Here is a 14,675-nt window from a genome sequence, read left to right on the forward strand (position 1 = left end):
TCTGCAGTTGCAGTGCAAAAGCAGCCACAGACAATATGCAGATGAGTGTGGCTGTGTTTAAATAAAACTTATTCGTGAGCACTGAAATAGGAATTTCATATAATTTTCCTATGTCACACAAGCTTCTTTAAAAAGTTTTTTTTTTTTTGAGACTGAGTCTCGCTCTATCACCCAGGCTGGAGTGCAGTGGCCGGATCTCAGCTCACTGCAAGCTCCGCCTCCCGGGTTTACGCCATTCTCCTGCCTCAGCCTCCTGAGTAGCTGGGACTACAGGCGCCCGCCACCTTGCCCGGCTAGTTTTTTGTATTTTTTTAGTAGAGACGGGGTTTCACCGTGTTAGCCAGGATGGTCTCGATCTCCTGACCTTGTGATCCGCCCGTCTCGGCCTCCCAAAGTGCTGGGATTACAGGCTTGAGCCACCGCGCCCGGCCTTAAAAAGTTTTTATCATAAAAATGTAAACAAACATTATTAGCTTGGGGGAAGGGGAGAAGCATGGAAAAAAATCAGACAGCTGGGCAAATTTGGCCCATGGTTTGCCCATCCCAGCTTTAGACAGATTTCCAGGTAAGAGCAAATGGGCTAGGAGTGGACTGTAGGGCTTGGTTCAGTGAAAGTCTCTCTATCCATGGCTGCAAGTATCTTAATTTTCAAACACCTTTCACATTTCAGTCTCAGCTGAGATAAATTAGAGGGAAAAGACACCTCAGGCAAAGATAGAAAAGAGACTTATTTAATAATTAATGGTTTTTGATTTATTACTTATAATTTTATAAATTAATTTACTAATTTACAAATAACTTTCTGAGCTCTTACATGTGCAGGCACTGTGCTAGGCCTGTTACAAACTCTGGAGAACTGAGTTATCCCCCTACACAGATGCAGATACCGAGACCCTTTGGGGTCGGGTGACAGCTCAGATCCCACAGATACTATGGCACAGGCAGGAACGAAGCCCCGGGGTCTTTTGATGGTAGCTGAGCCGCACCCAGACACCCATGCATGTCTGCCAGCACTCCGTACTGGCTGGGAAACACTCCCTGAATCCAAAGGTGTCGGTTTAGTCAGTTACGAGCCAGTGGTCCTCACCTGTAGGATGGGGGCGCCCTGCTCCAGTGCTGCAGCCTCGCGACCCCCTGGAGGGTGGGGGATGGTAACTCAGGCAAGTCTTCCGGCCGCCCCAGGGAGGGAGGAAATGAGCCGGCGGCAGAGGCGGGTTTTCGGCGGGGCCAACCCACGGTGCGGGGAGCGCGGCCATGGAGCTTCTGCTGTCGGTGCTGCGTGTACTGCTGGGCGGCTTCTTCGCGCTCGTGGGGTTGGCCAAGCTCTCGGAGGAGATCTCGGCTCCAGTTTCGGAGCGGATGGTGAGCGGCGCGGGCGGGCGGCCGGGGATCGGGCCCGCGGAGGCGTGTGCTCCGCCCCGCCGCTCCCGCCGGCCCGGCAGGCTGCCTTCGGGCTTCCGAGGCTCAGCTGGACATGGGGGAAAGCGCCTGGCTTTCGACTGAGGCGCACGTCCTTCCTGGGGAGTTCCTCGAGTTCTCTGGATCTTCCCTAGACGGAAGGGAACAGAACCTCCCCTTCCTGCTGAGCATTGGTGGCCCCAGGCAAATCTACAGCCTTAGGAGGACCCTCCTCCCCACTCCCCGGACCCTGGGAGAGGATGATGCAGCGGGAAAATGAGCTCACTCCGCGCTGTCTTCCCCCTTTTCGCCGTTTGCTTCAGTTTTCGGGAGGTTCGTGGGGTTGGGGTGTAGTAATCCTGGCTTTGCAGGGAAGGAAGCCCGCCCTGAAGGGCGAGTATATCTGCTAAAGGTTGCACATCTAGTCAGGAAGCAGGACACAAACTAGTCACTCCGGACTCGGAACCCAGAAAGGGAAGCCTCTCCTGGAAGCCTGAGAGGGAGGCCCTGAAGTCGTCTTTCAGCCTTCTGTCTAGTTCCAGACTCACGGGAAAGCTTTCATTTCCTGTTCACCAATCTCCCCAGTCCCTCAAAAGAGCTAGACTTGTAGACCCCTGCTGGCATCTCTCTCCAAGGCCTGGATACATCCCCAGAGACGATAGCTTAGAGCTGCTGCCCAGCAGAGCTGAGGAGGGGAGGTAGAGCTGAGGAGTGGGAACAGGAAAAAGTAACCCCGAAAGTAAGGGTGAAGTTGCCATTTGGCTCAGGGGTGGACCTGCCTTGACAAGAAGAGTCACTTTGAGCCCACCTAACTCCTCCCCACCTCCAAATATTCCCTGTACAGCAGCCTTAAGAGAAACCAGGCCAGGCACAAAGAAGCAAACTGTGACATTCCCCGGGCCTTGGCACTAGGGAGCCAAGCCCAGCCCCCTCCTCCTGGGATTTGGCCTGGGTTGTAATCTCTCGAGAGGTCTAGTGAGAAAATCTATCTCTGTACCACTTGGAACATGGAGCCTGTTTCCTGATTCCAAAGCTCAGCGCCACAGGGCAGCCCTCTCCCCTCCAGGCTGACCTCAGGCCTGGACCTGACCTACAGTAGTAGTTCTTTTCTCTGGGGAGTTGAGGGCACAGGCATATATATGCCATGGAGCATCTGGGGAGCTCAGCCTTGGTGAGCATGAGGCTGACAGGCATTCCTTGCCACCCCTAGAACGCCCTGTTCGTGCAGTTTGCTGAGGTGTTCCCGCTGAAGGTATTTGGCTACCAGCCAGATCCCCTGAACTACCAAATAGCTGTGGGCTTTCTGGAACTGCTGGCTGGGCTGCTGCTGGCCACGGGCCCACCGATGCTGCAAGAGATCAGTAACTTGTTCTTGATTCTGCTCATGATGGGTAAGGGGGCCAACTGGCCTGAGAAAATGGGGTTTTCTGGGGGAGGATGATGGAAAGACCTGGCTGTTGCCCCTTACTGTTGCCACCCTTCTTTTTTCTCTGGGATCAAGAGCACTTCCTGCTCTACCACAGTTTCCATGGTCTTCAAACTAGCACAGGTACTTTTTAAACTTAATATGCTAGAACATTATCACATGTTAAGTGTACCTTCTGCCTCCTCAATTCTAATGGCTGCATGGTATTCCCTTGTGAAGATGTATTGCAAGCTCAGTGCCTCTGCTCCTTCCTCCACACACCCACTTCTGGGATGAGGGGATGGAGGAGCAGCTGCCATTTGATGTATGTGTCTGGCAGATTGGTGTAGAGAGCAGGGAAGCTGGAGAACCTTGAACAGGAAGGCACAGAATTTCCCGAGGGAGTCCCCCCCACCCCACCAGTAGCTCTGCCCACAGGAACTGCTGATGTACAAAGACAGCTGTTGCTTCAAAGGCCAGATATCTTCAGGCTCTTCTGTATGCCCTGGCATCTGTTACCGTTGCTGCCACCACTACCAGGCTTGCTTCCATCTCTGGAGCTTCTCTCATTTTCAGATCTTTCCCATACCTCCAACCAGCAGCCGCTGGGCTAGTCCTTCCCTTCATCTTAATCTTAGTAGATGTAGGATTAAGAAAGGAGAAGGAGCCAGACACGGTTGCTCACGCCTGTAATTCCAGCACTTTGGGAGGCCGAGGTGGGCGGATCATAAGGTCAGGAGTTCGAGACCAGCCTGACCAACATGGTGAAACCCCTGTCCCTACTAAACAAGTATTAGCCGGGCGTGGTGGCGGGCGCCTGTAATCCCAGCTACTCAAGAGGCTGAGGCAGGAGAATCACTTGAAGCCAGTACCCAGAACCCAGTAGCCCAGCTACTCAGGAGGCTGGCAGGAGATCATGCTATTGCACTCCAGCCTGGGTGACAGAGCAAAACTCTGCCTTAAAAAAGAAAGAAAGAGAGAGAGAAAGAAAAGAAAGAAAGAGAAAAGAAAGAAAAAAAGAGGAAAGAAAGAAGGATCAGGGAGACTTTTTTCCTAAAATCTATCCACTCTAGCCACTGCCCTATTTTGCTGGGTCATTTCTGTTTCTTTCTTGTCCTCCAAGAGGGGCAACTGTTGCCACTGCTATTGTTCAAGAGGCTTCTAATTTCCTGGTCCTGCTTTCTCCAGGAGGCTAGAGATGAATGCAGTTAGTTTTGGTAATGCACGTTGGGAGTGGTGAGGGTGTTTAATGGGAGGGCTTGGGCTGGAGTGGATCAGCCTAAACTGGAGAGCCCTGAGCTCCTGGATCTCCTGGGTTCTCCCAAGGAGCCTCAGGGACCTCACTTTCCATTCCAGGGGCTATCTTCACCTTGGCAGCTCTAAAAGAGTCACTAAGCACCTGTATCCCGGCCATCGTCTGCCTGGGGTTCCTGCTGCTGCTGAATGTCGGCCAGCTCTTAGCCCAGACTAAGAAGGTGGTCAGACCCACTAGGAAGAAGACTCTAAGTACATTCAAGGAATCCTGGAAGTAGAGCATCTCTGCCTGTTTATGCCGTGCAGCTCTCACAGCAGGAATATGGTAGAACACAGAGTCTGTCATCTTGTTACCATTATAATATCCAGGGTCAGCCAGTGTTGAAAGAGACATTTTGCCTACCTGGCCCTACTTTCTCTTTTTAGCTTTACTACTCTTCTGTGAGGAGTACATGTTATGCATATTAACATTCCTCATGTCATACGAAAATACAAAATAAGCAGAAAAGAAATTTAAATCAACCAAAATTCTGATGCCCGAAATAACCACTTTTAATGCCTTGGTGTTAGTATACCTCTGAACTTTTTTCTGTGCCTTTAAGCAGATACATATTTTTAAAAATGAAAATAAAACCATATATCCTATTTTATTCGATCTCCTTTTAAAACCTTAAAACTATAACACTGTTTCATGTCTCTTTTGCCTCATTGCTGTTAATGGCTGCATAGTATTCCATTGTAAGGATGTACTATAATGTATTTCACCCCCCACGAGGAACATTTGGGTTTTTCTCAATTTTTTGCTATTGTAAGCCTCACAGTAAATCTCTTTTGCATACTTATTTTCTTCCCCTAGAAGTAAGGGTGCTGGTTCAAAACACATGCATATTTTTAAGGCTTTTAATGCATATTTAAAATGTACAGGTTCTGTATGGCAGAACTTTAAGTACTTGCTTCTGCCTATGCCCTTTGAGCCACATTAGAAATTCCCTCCCACTCCTTTTTTTCTCTGACATATTAGATTTGCAGAGCTAGCAGGTTGGCATTGAGTCATTTGACAGGACCTGAAATCAAGCTCTGGTGGTGATGTGTGGCACCCAGTCCAGTGTTCCTTGACACCTACATGGAGGTGAGGGACAGCCAACTCCGTGAAATGCTGAGTGGTACAGCAGGGCCCAAAGCCTGGGAGGAATCCCAGAGGTCCTTGGGGGTAGGAAGGGTGCATATGTGTGACAGTTCTTGGGGGAAAAGTGGACAACACGTTAGGGCATCTGCTATTATGTCACCACCATCTTTATCTTAGCTAGGCAGGGCTGTGGGCTTTTGGGAAGTGATGTACCTCCCATGAAGGATCATAGTGAGAAACAGTTCACTTATGCAAATATTCTAGCTATCAGCCTACAGATTGCTTTGAGGGTGTAAAAGAAGTCTCTATTACTCCATTTCATGTTCACTACAAAATGCTAATTCCCATTCTGACTAGTGAACCTCAGGCAAAGTGACGCTCTCAGTTGGATTTTTTTTATTCTTGAGTCTGAAAGCATGGTGGTGCAGTCTGCCTATAGTAAGGATAGCTAGATTACGCTAAATAAATGGTAATGTCAAAACAATAAGGAAACCTTTTCTCTCATGTAAGAGGTTCAGAGATAACCACTTCAGTTTCAATGTTGGTTAATTTGCCTAATGATGGCATCAAGAATCAACATTCTTTAAACTTTCTGCTCTGCTGCTGTCAGTGTATTGGCTGTTGCCCTCAGAGTTGTGAAATAGCTGCAGCAGCTCCAGATAGTGCATTTGCTATAATACTGAAAGGTGAAAAGAGAGGAAGGGTGCTTTAGAAGACCCTAGATTTTCCCGTAGATTTCACTAGGCAGAACTATGTCCCATTTCCATTCCTAATCACTGGCAGGAGAATGGAATTCCCATAATGGACTTAGACTAGTTAAGATTTACCCACACTGGTCAGCAAGGAAGAAGAGGAAGTAGACAATGGTTTCTGTCACTTACTAGCTTATTTGAAGACTATGAATAATGATAGTAACTATTTCATAGCCCGGCACATAGTAAATGTTGAGTAAATGCTAGCCATTATTAAATATTGATTTGTTTTACAGTTGAGAAAATGCATCTGGAAAGCTTAAGTGCCTATATATGAGACCTGGAACTAGAACTAAGGCCTAATTGATTCCAGAACCCAAACTTTTCACTGCACCAGCTGCCAAAGCTGAAAATGGATAGGCATGGCACCCCTGCTGTCTTCAATCTGAGGGTAGATGGGATGACCTGTCTGGTGTGATGAAATCTGTCCTGCTTTCCAGCATTTCCCCTCTGATTGGAATTTTTTTTATTTTTTTATATTATTATTATTATTATTTTTTGAGATGGGGTTTCACCATGTTGGCCAGGCTGATCTCGAACTCCTGACCTCAGGTGATCTGCCCGCCTTGGCCTCCCAAAGTGCTGGGGTTATAGGCGTTAGCCACTGTGCCCATCTTGCTTGGAAATTTTGAAGCCCAAGAAAGTAAAGCCTGGAGCCCCAAGGATCCTGGCCTTATACTTTCTCCACCCCTTCCAGGATGCCACTGCCAGCCCGTCTCCTGCCAGGACGGACTTTGAGTAAAACCTCTCGCAGCTAGCATTAGATTGAGGGCTCCTGTTTACCAAGTCTGGATCTGTAGGCTGATAAGCAGCTACTGGGGCCCCCAAGCTTGGCTGTAGGACTGCCCAGCAGCTGCAGGAAAGTCAGGGTGCTAGAGGAGTAGGCTGGGCAGCTGGTGTGTACCAGCAGTTGGGACTGACAGCAGCAGGAGGATCTTGAGCCCAAGCGGTGCCTCCTTAGCAGCCCAGGGAGAAGCCGGGCCTCAGGAAATGTGCCCCCCAAACTACAGCCTTAAATCTAGGTCATCTCAGCACGATGATGTTCAGCTGCCTGCCCTTCCTAATGCATTTGTATCTCCCTCCCTGTGCTGAAGGCTCTCTGTCCTCCGATGACACTCCCTTCCCTTGGGGCCCTGATTGCAGCCCCAGAAACCCAGCTCACAGGTGCCACAGGTGGGCTCCAGCCCTTCCAGCTGTCAGACCCATTCTTCATGTCGTTTCTTGGGATTAGCTGGCTGATGGGAGGGTCTGAGATGTGTGGGTGGGAGGGGATTCTGCCCTGTGTCAGATCCTTAAAGTCAGGACCCCGGAGAGAACTCCAGCAGCCATTATAGCAAGAGGTAAGAAAGGAACAATCTGGTAGGATGGCAGGGGATGGGTCAGGGTAGGGCTACAGGCATGGAGAACAGAACAGAGGAAGTGGGGAAAGGAAATACAGTTACCCGGGGTCTCAGAAAGGATTGGAGCCTGAGATGCTCAAAGGCAAAAATCCAGATTTTGGAAGAACTGAGTTTTAGGACATCCTAGGAGTGTGTAAGTGTGTCACAAATAGTAACAGGACATTGATTTGTGCACTTACCTCCCTTGGGAAGAGGATAGGAATATGCCCAGATGTGTTTGTGTTGTTTTGTGTGCCTGGGGTGTCTATGTCTCTGACACTCTGTGTGTGCCTGTGTGAGTGTACACATTTATCTATGTGCTGCCTAGAAGGGAAGGGAGCTAACAGTAATGAAGTATCTCCCCAGTGTCAGCCACAGGGCTCAGTTTTACTTATGTTTTCTCATAATCCTCCCAACAACCCTGTGAGGTAGGTATTTTAATCTCCATTTTACTGCAGCAAAGACAGGCTCAGTGAAGCTGAGTAATTTGCCCAAGGTCACATGGCAAATTGATGTGTATATCTAGAATCTGCCTGATTGCTGGGCCTGTGCACTTTTTGCTTTTCTGTCCAGAGGTCTGAGTCTGACCCAGGACGACTTTGTGGTCAAAAAGTGAGGGGGGAGGAAAAAGGATGGAAGGCTTCAGAGTGGCAAAAGCTTTTCAGCCCAGCCAAGGGTGCTCCAGGCAAGTGCTGAGGTACCTCCCTGGGTGAGGACCTTCACCAAGGCAAGTCCGAGGTCACTGTGCATAGGCCTATCCTGTGGGTCACTGCACCACAAGCCCATTCCTCCATCCATGCTTCTCATCTGGGTGGCACAGGGACGAGGGAGTTGGGTCTTTTTCTGGACAGGCCTCTATGTTTCAACCTGTTTCTCCAGAACTCCCTGTTGGCTCAGCCCTATGTGGGTTTACCGCACAGGTCTGTGCCCCAACAGGTATGAACCATACTCTGTCTGTGAGGGGCACCTCTACCCTCTCAGTCACCAAGGTTGGAAATTTCCAAGTTATCTAGGACTCCTGCCTCTTCCTCGCTTCCCACAGCTTGTCACCAAAAACTCCGGAGTCCATCCCCTCTCAGCAGCTGCTGGCCAGGTTCGGTCCTCATTCCCTCTCACATGGACTCTGCCTCTAGTGCCCCCTCCCCGCAAGGGCTGAAGAAGAGGAGATTGGGGTGGGAGAAGGTGGAATGGGGGTTGCCTTTGTGGCTAGCCGCCGCATTAACCTTTCCTCTGCCACATCAAGGTCAGAGATGAACAGCAGTGTTGGGGACCTGGGTGTTGGCGGCTGCAGCCTCTGGGATGACCCTGCTCGTTTCATCGTGGTGCCCGCGGCCTATGCCTTGGCGCTGGGCCTGGGGCTGCCAGCCAACGTGGCTGCCCTGGCAGTGTTCATCCGCAGCGGCGGGCGCCTGGGCCAGGCCCTGCTTCTCTACCTGTTCAACCTGGCTCTGGCTGATGAGCTCTTCACGCTCACGCTGCAGCCGTGGCTCATCTACTACCTGGGCCTGGCCCGGAGGCCGCCTGCCGCGCGGCTGGGGCCGCGACTACGTGTCCACCTACGCGGTGGTCTTCGCCGCGCTCATCAGCGTGTGCCGCTGTTGCTCCGTACGCGGCCCCGGGCCCGGGGCGGCTGCCTGCCTGGCCTGCGCCGCCGGCGCCCCGCGCGCACTGCCTGCGCCTTCGCCTGGTTGGCGGGCCTGGCCCCTCCCTGCCAGGAGCACCGCTGGGCAAGCTCGGGGCTGGCCTCCGTCACGGTGGCCTTCTTCGCGGCCGCCTTCCTGCTGGTGCTCCCGGCCTACGTGAGCCTGGCGCGGGCGCTCCAGGCGCCCTCGGGCCCGGGCCCTGCTAGCGCCGGCGCGCACCCGCGCGCGGCCAAGACCATGGTCCTGAGGCTCCTGCTGGTCTTCGCCCTCAGTCTGGCGCCCTACCACCTGCTGCTGGCGCCCAGGGTGGCCGGGCGGGACAGCGACGGAGACCGGTGTCGCGCCGCCTCCACGCTTGACAATCCTGCACACCCTCAGCCTGGCGCTGCTGAGCCTCAACAGCTGCCTGGACCCACTCATCTGATGTTTCTTCGTGCGCCGCTTCCGCCAGGACTGCTGCTGGGCACTGAGCTGCCGCCCGGCGCACGGGGCCTCCTTGGCCTCCTCCTAGAGAGTCTCCTGGCCTCCCCGCCTGTCTCACCCCCCTGCCACCCTCCCAGTGGCATCCAGGGTGGAGAAAGCTCTTTGGAAAGACCTAGATTCTGATCCTGACGCAACCACATACTACCCCTGTAGCTGTGAACCTCCGGGCTCATCTGTACCAAGGGCATGGAACATTTTTTTGTAACCTGAATGTTCCCTGGATGTTGCCAGCTTTTGGATACAAATAATATACCATTGTGTTTTTTTAAACCTCTTGGGATAAAAGCCAAAGTCCTTATCATGGCCTACAAGGCCCTGTCTGATTCGACTCCCCCTTCTCTCCAGACCTTATCCCACCACCCCTGCGTCTCCCTGCAGGCAGTCACCACCTTCTCAGGCTCGGGAAAATGCCAGTCTCCTACCCTTCACGCCCTTTGCACCTGACTTGGCCAGGGATGATCTCTGTTACTCTCTTTCACTAAGTTAGTTCTTCTTCACCCTCACTTCCTCTAAAGTAACTCCTTATAGGAAAGCCTTTCTTGGCTGGCAACACACACACACACACACGACTGAATCAGATCGGATTGCTCTTTGATAGCTCTTTTCATAATTGTAATCAAGCAATTAATTGGGTCATGCGTTGTTATTTTCTTTCTCTCTTGCCAGAATGTATTCATGCTGACCCATAAGAAATTACCATTTTTGTAAGTCCCCAAAAGTTGAATATTGGAAATGTTATTTCCACCCAGTTCAACTTAATAAATTCCGTGTTTACCTTGCTCACTGCTGTATCTCCTGTGGTTGGTACTGTGCCTTGCATATAATAAGAGCTCAGTGTATCAGATGAGTGAGTGAAACTTGAATATCATTAATTTGAATTGCTTAAGTACTCACTCAGACATTCCAGTCTCTGATAGCTTTTCCTCAAGTGTTTCTGAGATTCTCCAAGCTTGTCTTACCCACCCCCACCGTACATTCCTAGCCCAGTTCTGATGTCTGCCTCCTTCTGCTGTTGCTGGATACTTGCAGTTCTGCCATCACTTCCAGTGTACCAAGACTTGGTGGTAAGTAAGCTGGAGATCCAGCCTGCTGGAGATCCAATGCCTGCTGCCTCCAGACTCTTCCATGAGCGCCAGTCTCTGCCAGGGGCTCCAGCTACCAGTGCTTACCCTTCTGTTCTTTGACAACTCCACAGTCTGCTGCTAATGGGAAAGGGCACCACTCTCCTCAGCCACATTATTGGGGCCCCACAGCAAGACCGCTTGGGTCTCAAGGAAGTCGAGCTTGATGAGTGAGAGCAAACCCTCTTCATCTGGCCATGTCAGCTGGTCAGGAAGGGTCCATCAATCAGCTACCATGGCTTACCTGCCTTTAGGTCCTGTTGCTGAGTTTGACTTCTAAGGATACATTTGGTAAATTCCTTTTTTACTTGACGAATTACCTCTTTTTGGTCCCTAATTCCTTCTTTAACTTTTTTCTTTTCTATTTTAAAAGTAATATAGGTTCATAAAAGTAAATTCAAAGCAGTAAAGAAAAATGTAAGATAGGAAGTACTAGCCAGGGCAACATGGCAAAACCCTGTCTCTACAAAAAATACAAAAAGTAGCCGAGCATGGTCCTAGCTACTCGGAGACTGAAGTGAAAGGCTTGCTTGAGCCCAGGAGGTCAAGGCTGCAGTGAGCCATGATGGAGCCACTGCACTCCAGCCTTGGAGACGGAGGAGACCCTGTCTCAAAAAACAATTAAAAAGAAAGTAAGAGTCACCTAGTGATAGCCACTATTATATATGCAATTATAAATATACACAATATTCATTTGTGTGTCTTTCCAGATATTTTCTATTCCACTGTAAGTCCATATGTAGTCAGTTTTCTTTAAAAACCTACAAATGGGATAGTATTGCAAGGTTCTTCTGCAATTTACTCTTCTCATTTTTATCTTATATATTGTTCTGTATTAGCACATATAGATTCATCTCATTTTTTCAATAGATGCAGAGTATTTTACTCAGTTAGTCCCCTACTGATGGGCATTTGTTTCCATTATTTTACTGTTATAAACAATACTTTAGTGAATGTTCTTGTTCACAAATGTTTGCGTACTTGTAAATCTGTAGAATAAATTCCTGGCAGTGAAACTGCTGTCAAAGAGTATCTGTGTGCAAATGTTTAATGACAGCAAATTGCCTTCAAGAACGCTGCACCAGGCTGGGCACAGTGGCTCACGCCTGTAATCCCAGCACTTTTGGGAGGCTGAGCGGGGTAGATTATGAGGTCAGGAGTTCGAGATCAGCCTGGCCAAGATGGTAAAACCCCATCTCTACTAAAAATACGAAAAATTACCTGAGCATGGTGGCAGGAACCTGTAATCCTAGCTACTCGGGAAGCTGGGGTCACTTGAACCTAGGAGGCGGAGGTTGCAGTGAACTGAGATCACGCCACTGCACTCTAGCCCGGGTGACAGAGCAAGACTCCATCTCAAAACAAACAAACAAACAAATAAATAAATAAAAAACAACACTGCACCAAATTATACACTGATCAAAAGCGTGTAATGGTCCCTCACCAGCACTGGGCATTATCACCTGCCCCTTCTTGAGTCTGGACTTCTGTTGGTGCCCTAGTTCCTCTAGATGTATTTGAATAAAGCTGCATTCTAATTGTGAGCATGGTCAATTTGTTTCTTTTTCCTAGAAGATTTCTCAGTCTCCTCCATAGCTATTTGAAACCTGACTGGGTCAAACTAAGATCTCATACCAGCTGTATGAGATCTTATCAAATATTAGCTGTCTTGCTTGTTGAAGGGATTAAATGAAAACCCAAATGCAAACTGGTAGGTCCTTAATAATTAATTCCCTCCCCTTCATTGGGAATTAGGCTGGCTCATGCCATGCAGCACTGACCAACATCTCAGCCCAAGGCCAGGAGGCAGCCTGGGCCCACATCATGAATTCATTTGCTATGGTGGAATGAGTCGCTCAGCCCCAGGGGCCATACAAGGTTGGGTCTTTGAGAAATAACTTGGCATCCACACTAGAGCCAGCTGAATCTCCTGAGGCGGAATTTGATTCTGCCCAAATAAAAAAATAATTCCCTATGGCCACATCCATCTCTGCAGTCTTGTACTATCATGCTTTTGATGTGACTTTTCCCCTAGTAGTCAGTTTCCTTCGGGAAATGTCTAACTTAGTCTTTTGTGTCTGACCTGGGGAAAAAGAAAAGCCTGAGAGTCTATTGCTTCTGGCAGGTCAGACGCGATGGAAATAAGCCTCTGTCTAGAGTGACAGTGTGTGGGGATCCTCTCCTCCCTCTGGGTTGACTCAGGGAAGGAGGAACCTTGGGTGAGGACCTAAAGGTGAAGAACCCGAGGAATGAGAGAGAACAGACTGCCTTGCACTGGCAGTCCTTTTGGACTCTCGGTCTTTATACTTATTTCAAACCATCACGAATTTGACCTAAGATCCTTCCTCAATCTAGAAAGGAAGAGAATGGAGTCCAGGTTGTTCAGGTTGGTTGGAGAAGGGAGCTCCCTTCCTCTCGGAAAGAAAAGAAAGGAGCTTGACTAGATAGATGCTGGACACCCACTTTCTCCAAGGATTCAGGGAAAACTCATCTGCAGCTGTTCTCGGTAGCTACCAATTAGTCTGCCCCAGACCCCCACAGTCCTGCAGGACCAGAAACATCCTATCCCTGCTCCTACAGAAACATCCTATCTCTGCTCCTACCCACCCAGGCCACACCCTGTGGCTGTGAAGTGCAGACATGGTCGAGGGAAGCTGCTCCTGGCACACAAAGAACAACATTCCCTTTCTCTACTGGACTCTACTCTTTCCCTCAGCTCAATTACAGTCCGGGTCTCTGAACTCAGCCCATCCGGGTTCTTGACCTTGGCCAGGATTGGCCCAGGTCCTTGGCTGTGCACACACCCACCTGGGCCCTTCCACCAGCCATGCTTCCTCTGTGACCCTGCCTGCTCCTGCTGGGGCCCTCACTTCCAGCCCCTGTGCCACCTGCTCCCCGGGCCTCTGTAGGGAAGCCTGTCAGATTCAAGCTTGATCTCTGTCTTGGGGCCTCAAGGCATTTTCTGCATCTGATTCTTTGCCTTGACATCTGTGCCCCTCTTCTCTGGCCGTAGGAGGAGGGTAGTGTTTGCCCCTCTGGGTCCTGCAGATCTCCCTTGAGCTGCAGCTGTCCTTTGCTGACCTTGAAACCACCTCTTTGAACTATATTCCAGCTTCAGGGACAGCAGCCTCCTTTCTTGATCAACCATTCCTAGGCCTCTCTTGGGCCCGCCCTTTCTTGCCTTTGGTGTGGCACATGCCAGTCACCTAGCCCTGACGGGGAATTATTGTCATTAAATCAGGCTTCCTCACGCCTTATTCTTAGTGCTCACCAGCCTAGTTCTGAAATGTATTTGTGGTTGGGATGCTGGGCTCATGTTGGTCCCTAGCATCTGTGGCAAGAGTATGAATGGTGGCCCACATAGTCTATGTCTATATATTTAAAAATTATAAATCAAGCTCATACATTGCTGAATAAAATGCATTTCATCCTTCTGCATTGACAAATCTACCTTTGTAATGACAAAATAGAAAAATATGTGGGAAGCTGTGGGTTTCGGGACTGAAAGTAAGCAAATTATCAAAGATGACTGCATTCAGTTTTACATATTGTGTTTAAACATTGCGTTTGGGTCATGTATGGTACATGATTATCACAGAAAATATAAAATATTTTAATTTCATCATATAAATTACTATCATTCATAATGTGTTTTTCTTTTTTTTACTATTTCTTCAAGCCATAGTTATATTCATACAGTATTTCTTAACTTATTTTTTTCAAAATCTTCAATGATGGTCTATTTAAAAAACAGAAATTCACTATTATATTATGACAGTTTGTTGTTAAACTTGTTCAAATTTCTCTTCAATCAATTAATACCTCAATCTGTAACGGTCAAAAAATAGTCTCTGTAGAAATTAGTTTTGAGATTATTTGACTGTGAACTTAGTCACTGTCATGCACATATTTTCCTTTCATTGTCCTAATTGTCTTATATTTCATTGAAATTTCACTTTGGTTGTATATTTCATATGCAGTTTTCTTCCAAACTAGGAAAACCATGTTCTAATACCTACAGAAATATTTTTTAATTTTAAAAGTAAAGTGGTTAAACTTAGTTGTCTAAGTCTGTTTGTGTTGCTGTAAAGGAATATCTGAGACTGAGTGATTT

General features: G+C 48.9%; 1 protein-coding gene across 1 annotated transcript; it reads left to right on the top strand.

Moving 5' to 3' along the window:
* Positions 1 to 1,244: 1,244 nt before the first annotated feature.
* Positions 1,245 to 4,702, top strand: TMEM35B (transmembrane protein 35B). Its single transcript, XM_001109303.5, has 3 exons — positions 1,245 to 1,362; positions 2,609 to 2,789; positions 4,160 to 4,702. The coding sequence occupies exons 1-3, from the start codon at positions 1,255 to 1,257 to the stop codon at positions 4,333 to 4,335; spliced, it is 465 nt and encodes a 154-aa protein (XP_001109303.1). The 5' UTR covers positions 1,245 to 1,254; the 3' UTR covers positions 4,336 to 4,702.
* Positions 4,703 to 14,675: the final 9,973 nt, after the last annotated feature.

Source organism: Macaca mulatta, chromosome 1, assembly GCF_049350105.2.
Source record: "Macaca mulatta isolate MMU2019108-1 chromosome 1, T2T-MMU8v2.0, whole genome shotgun sequence".
NCBI lineage: Eukaryota > Metazoa > Chordata > Mammalia > Primates > Cercopithecidae > Macaca > Macaca mulatta.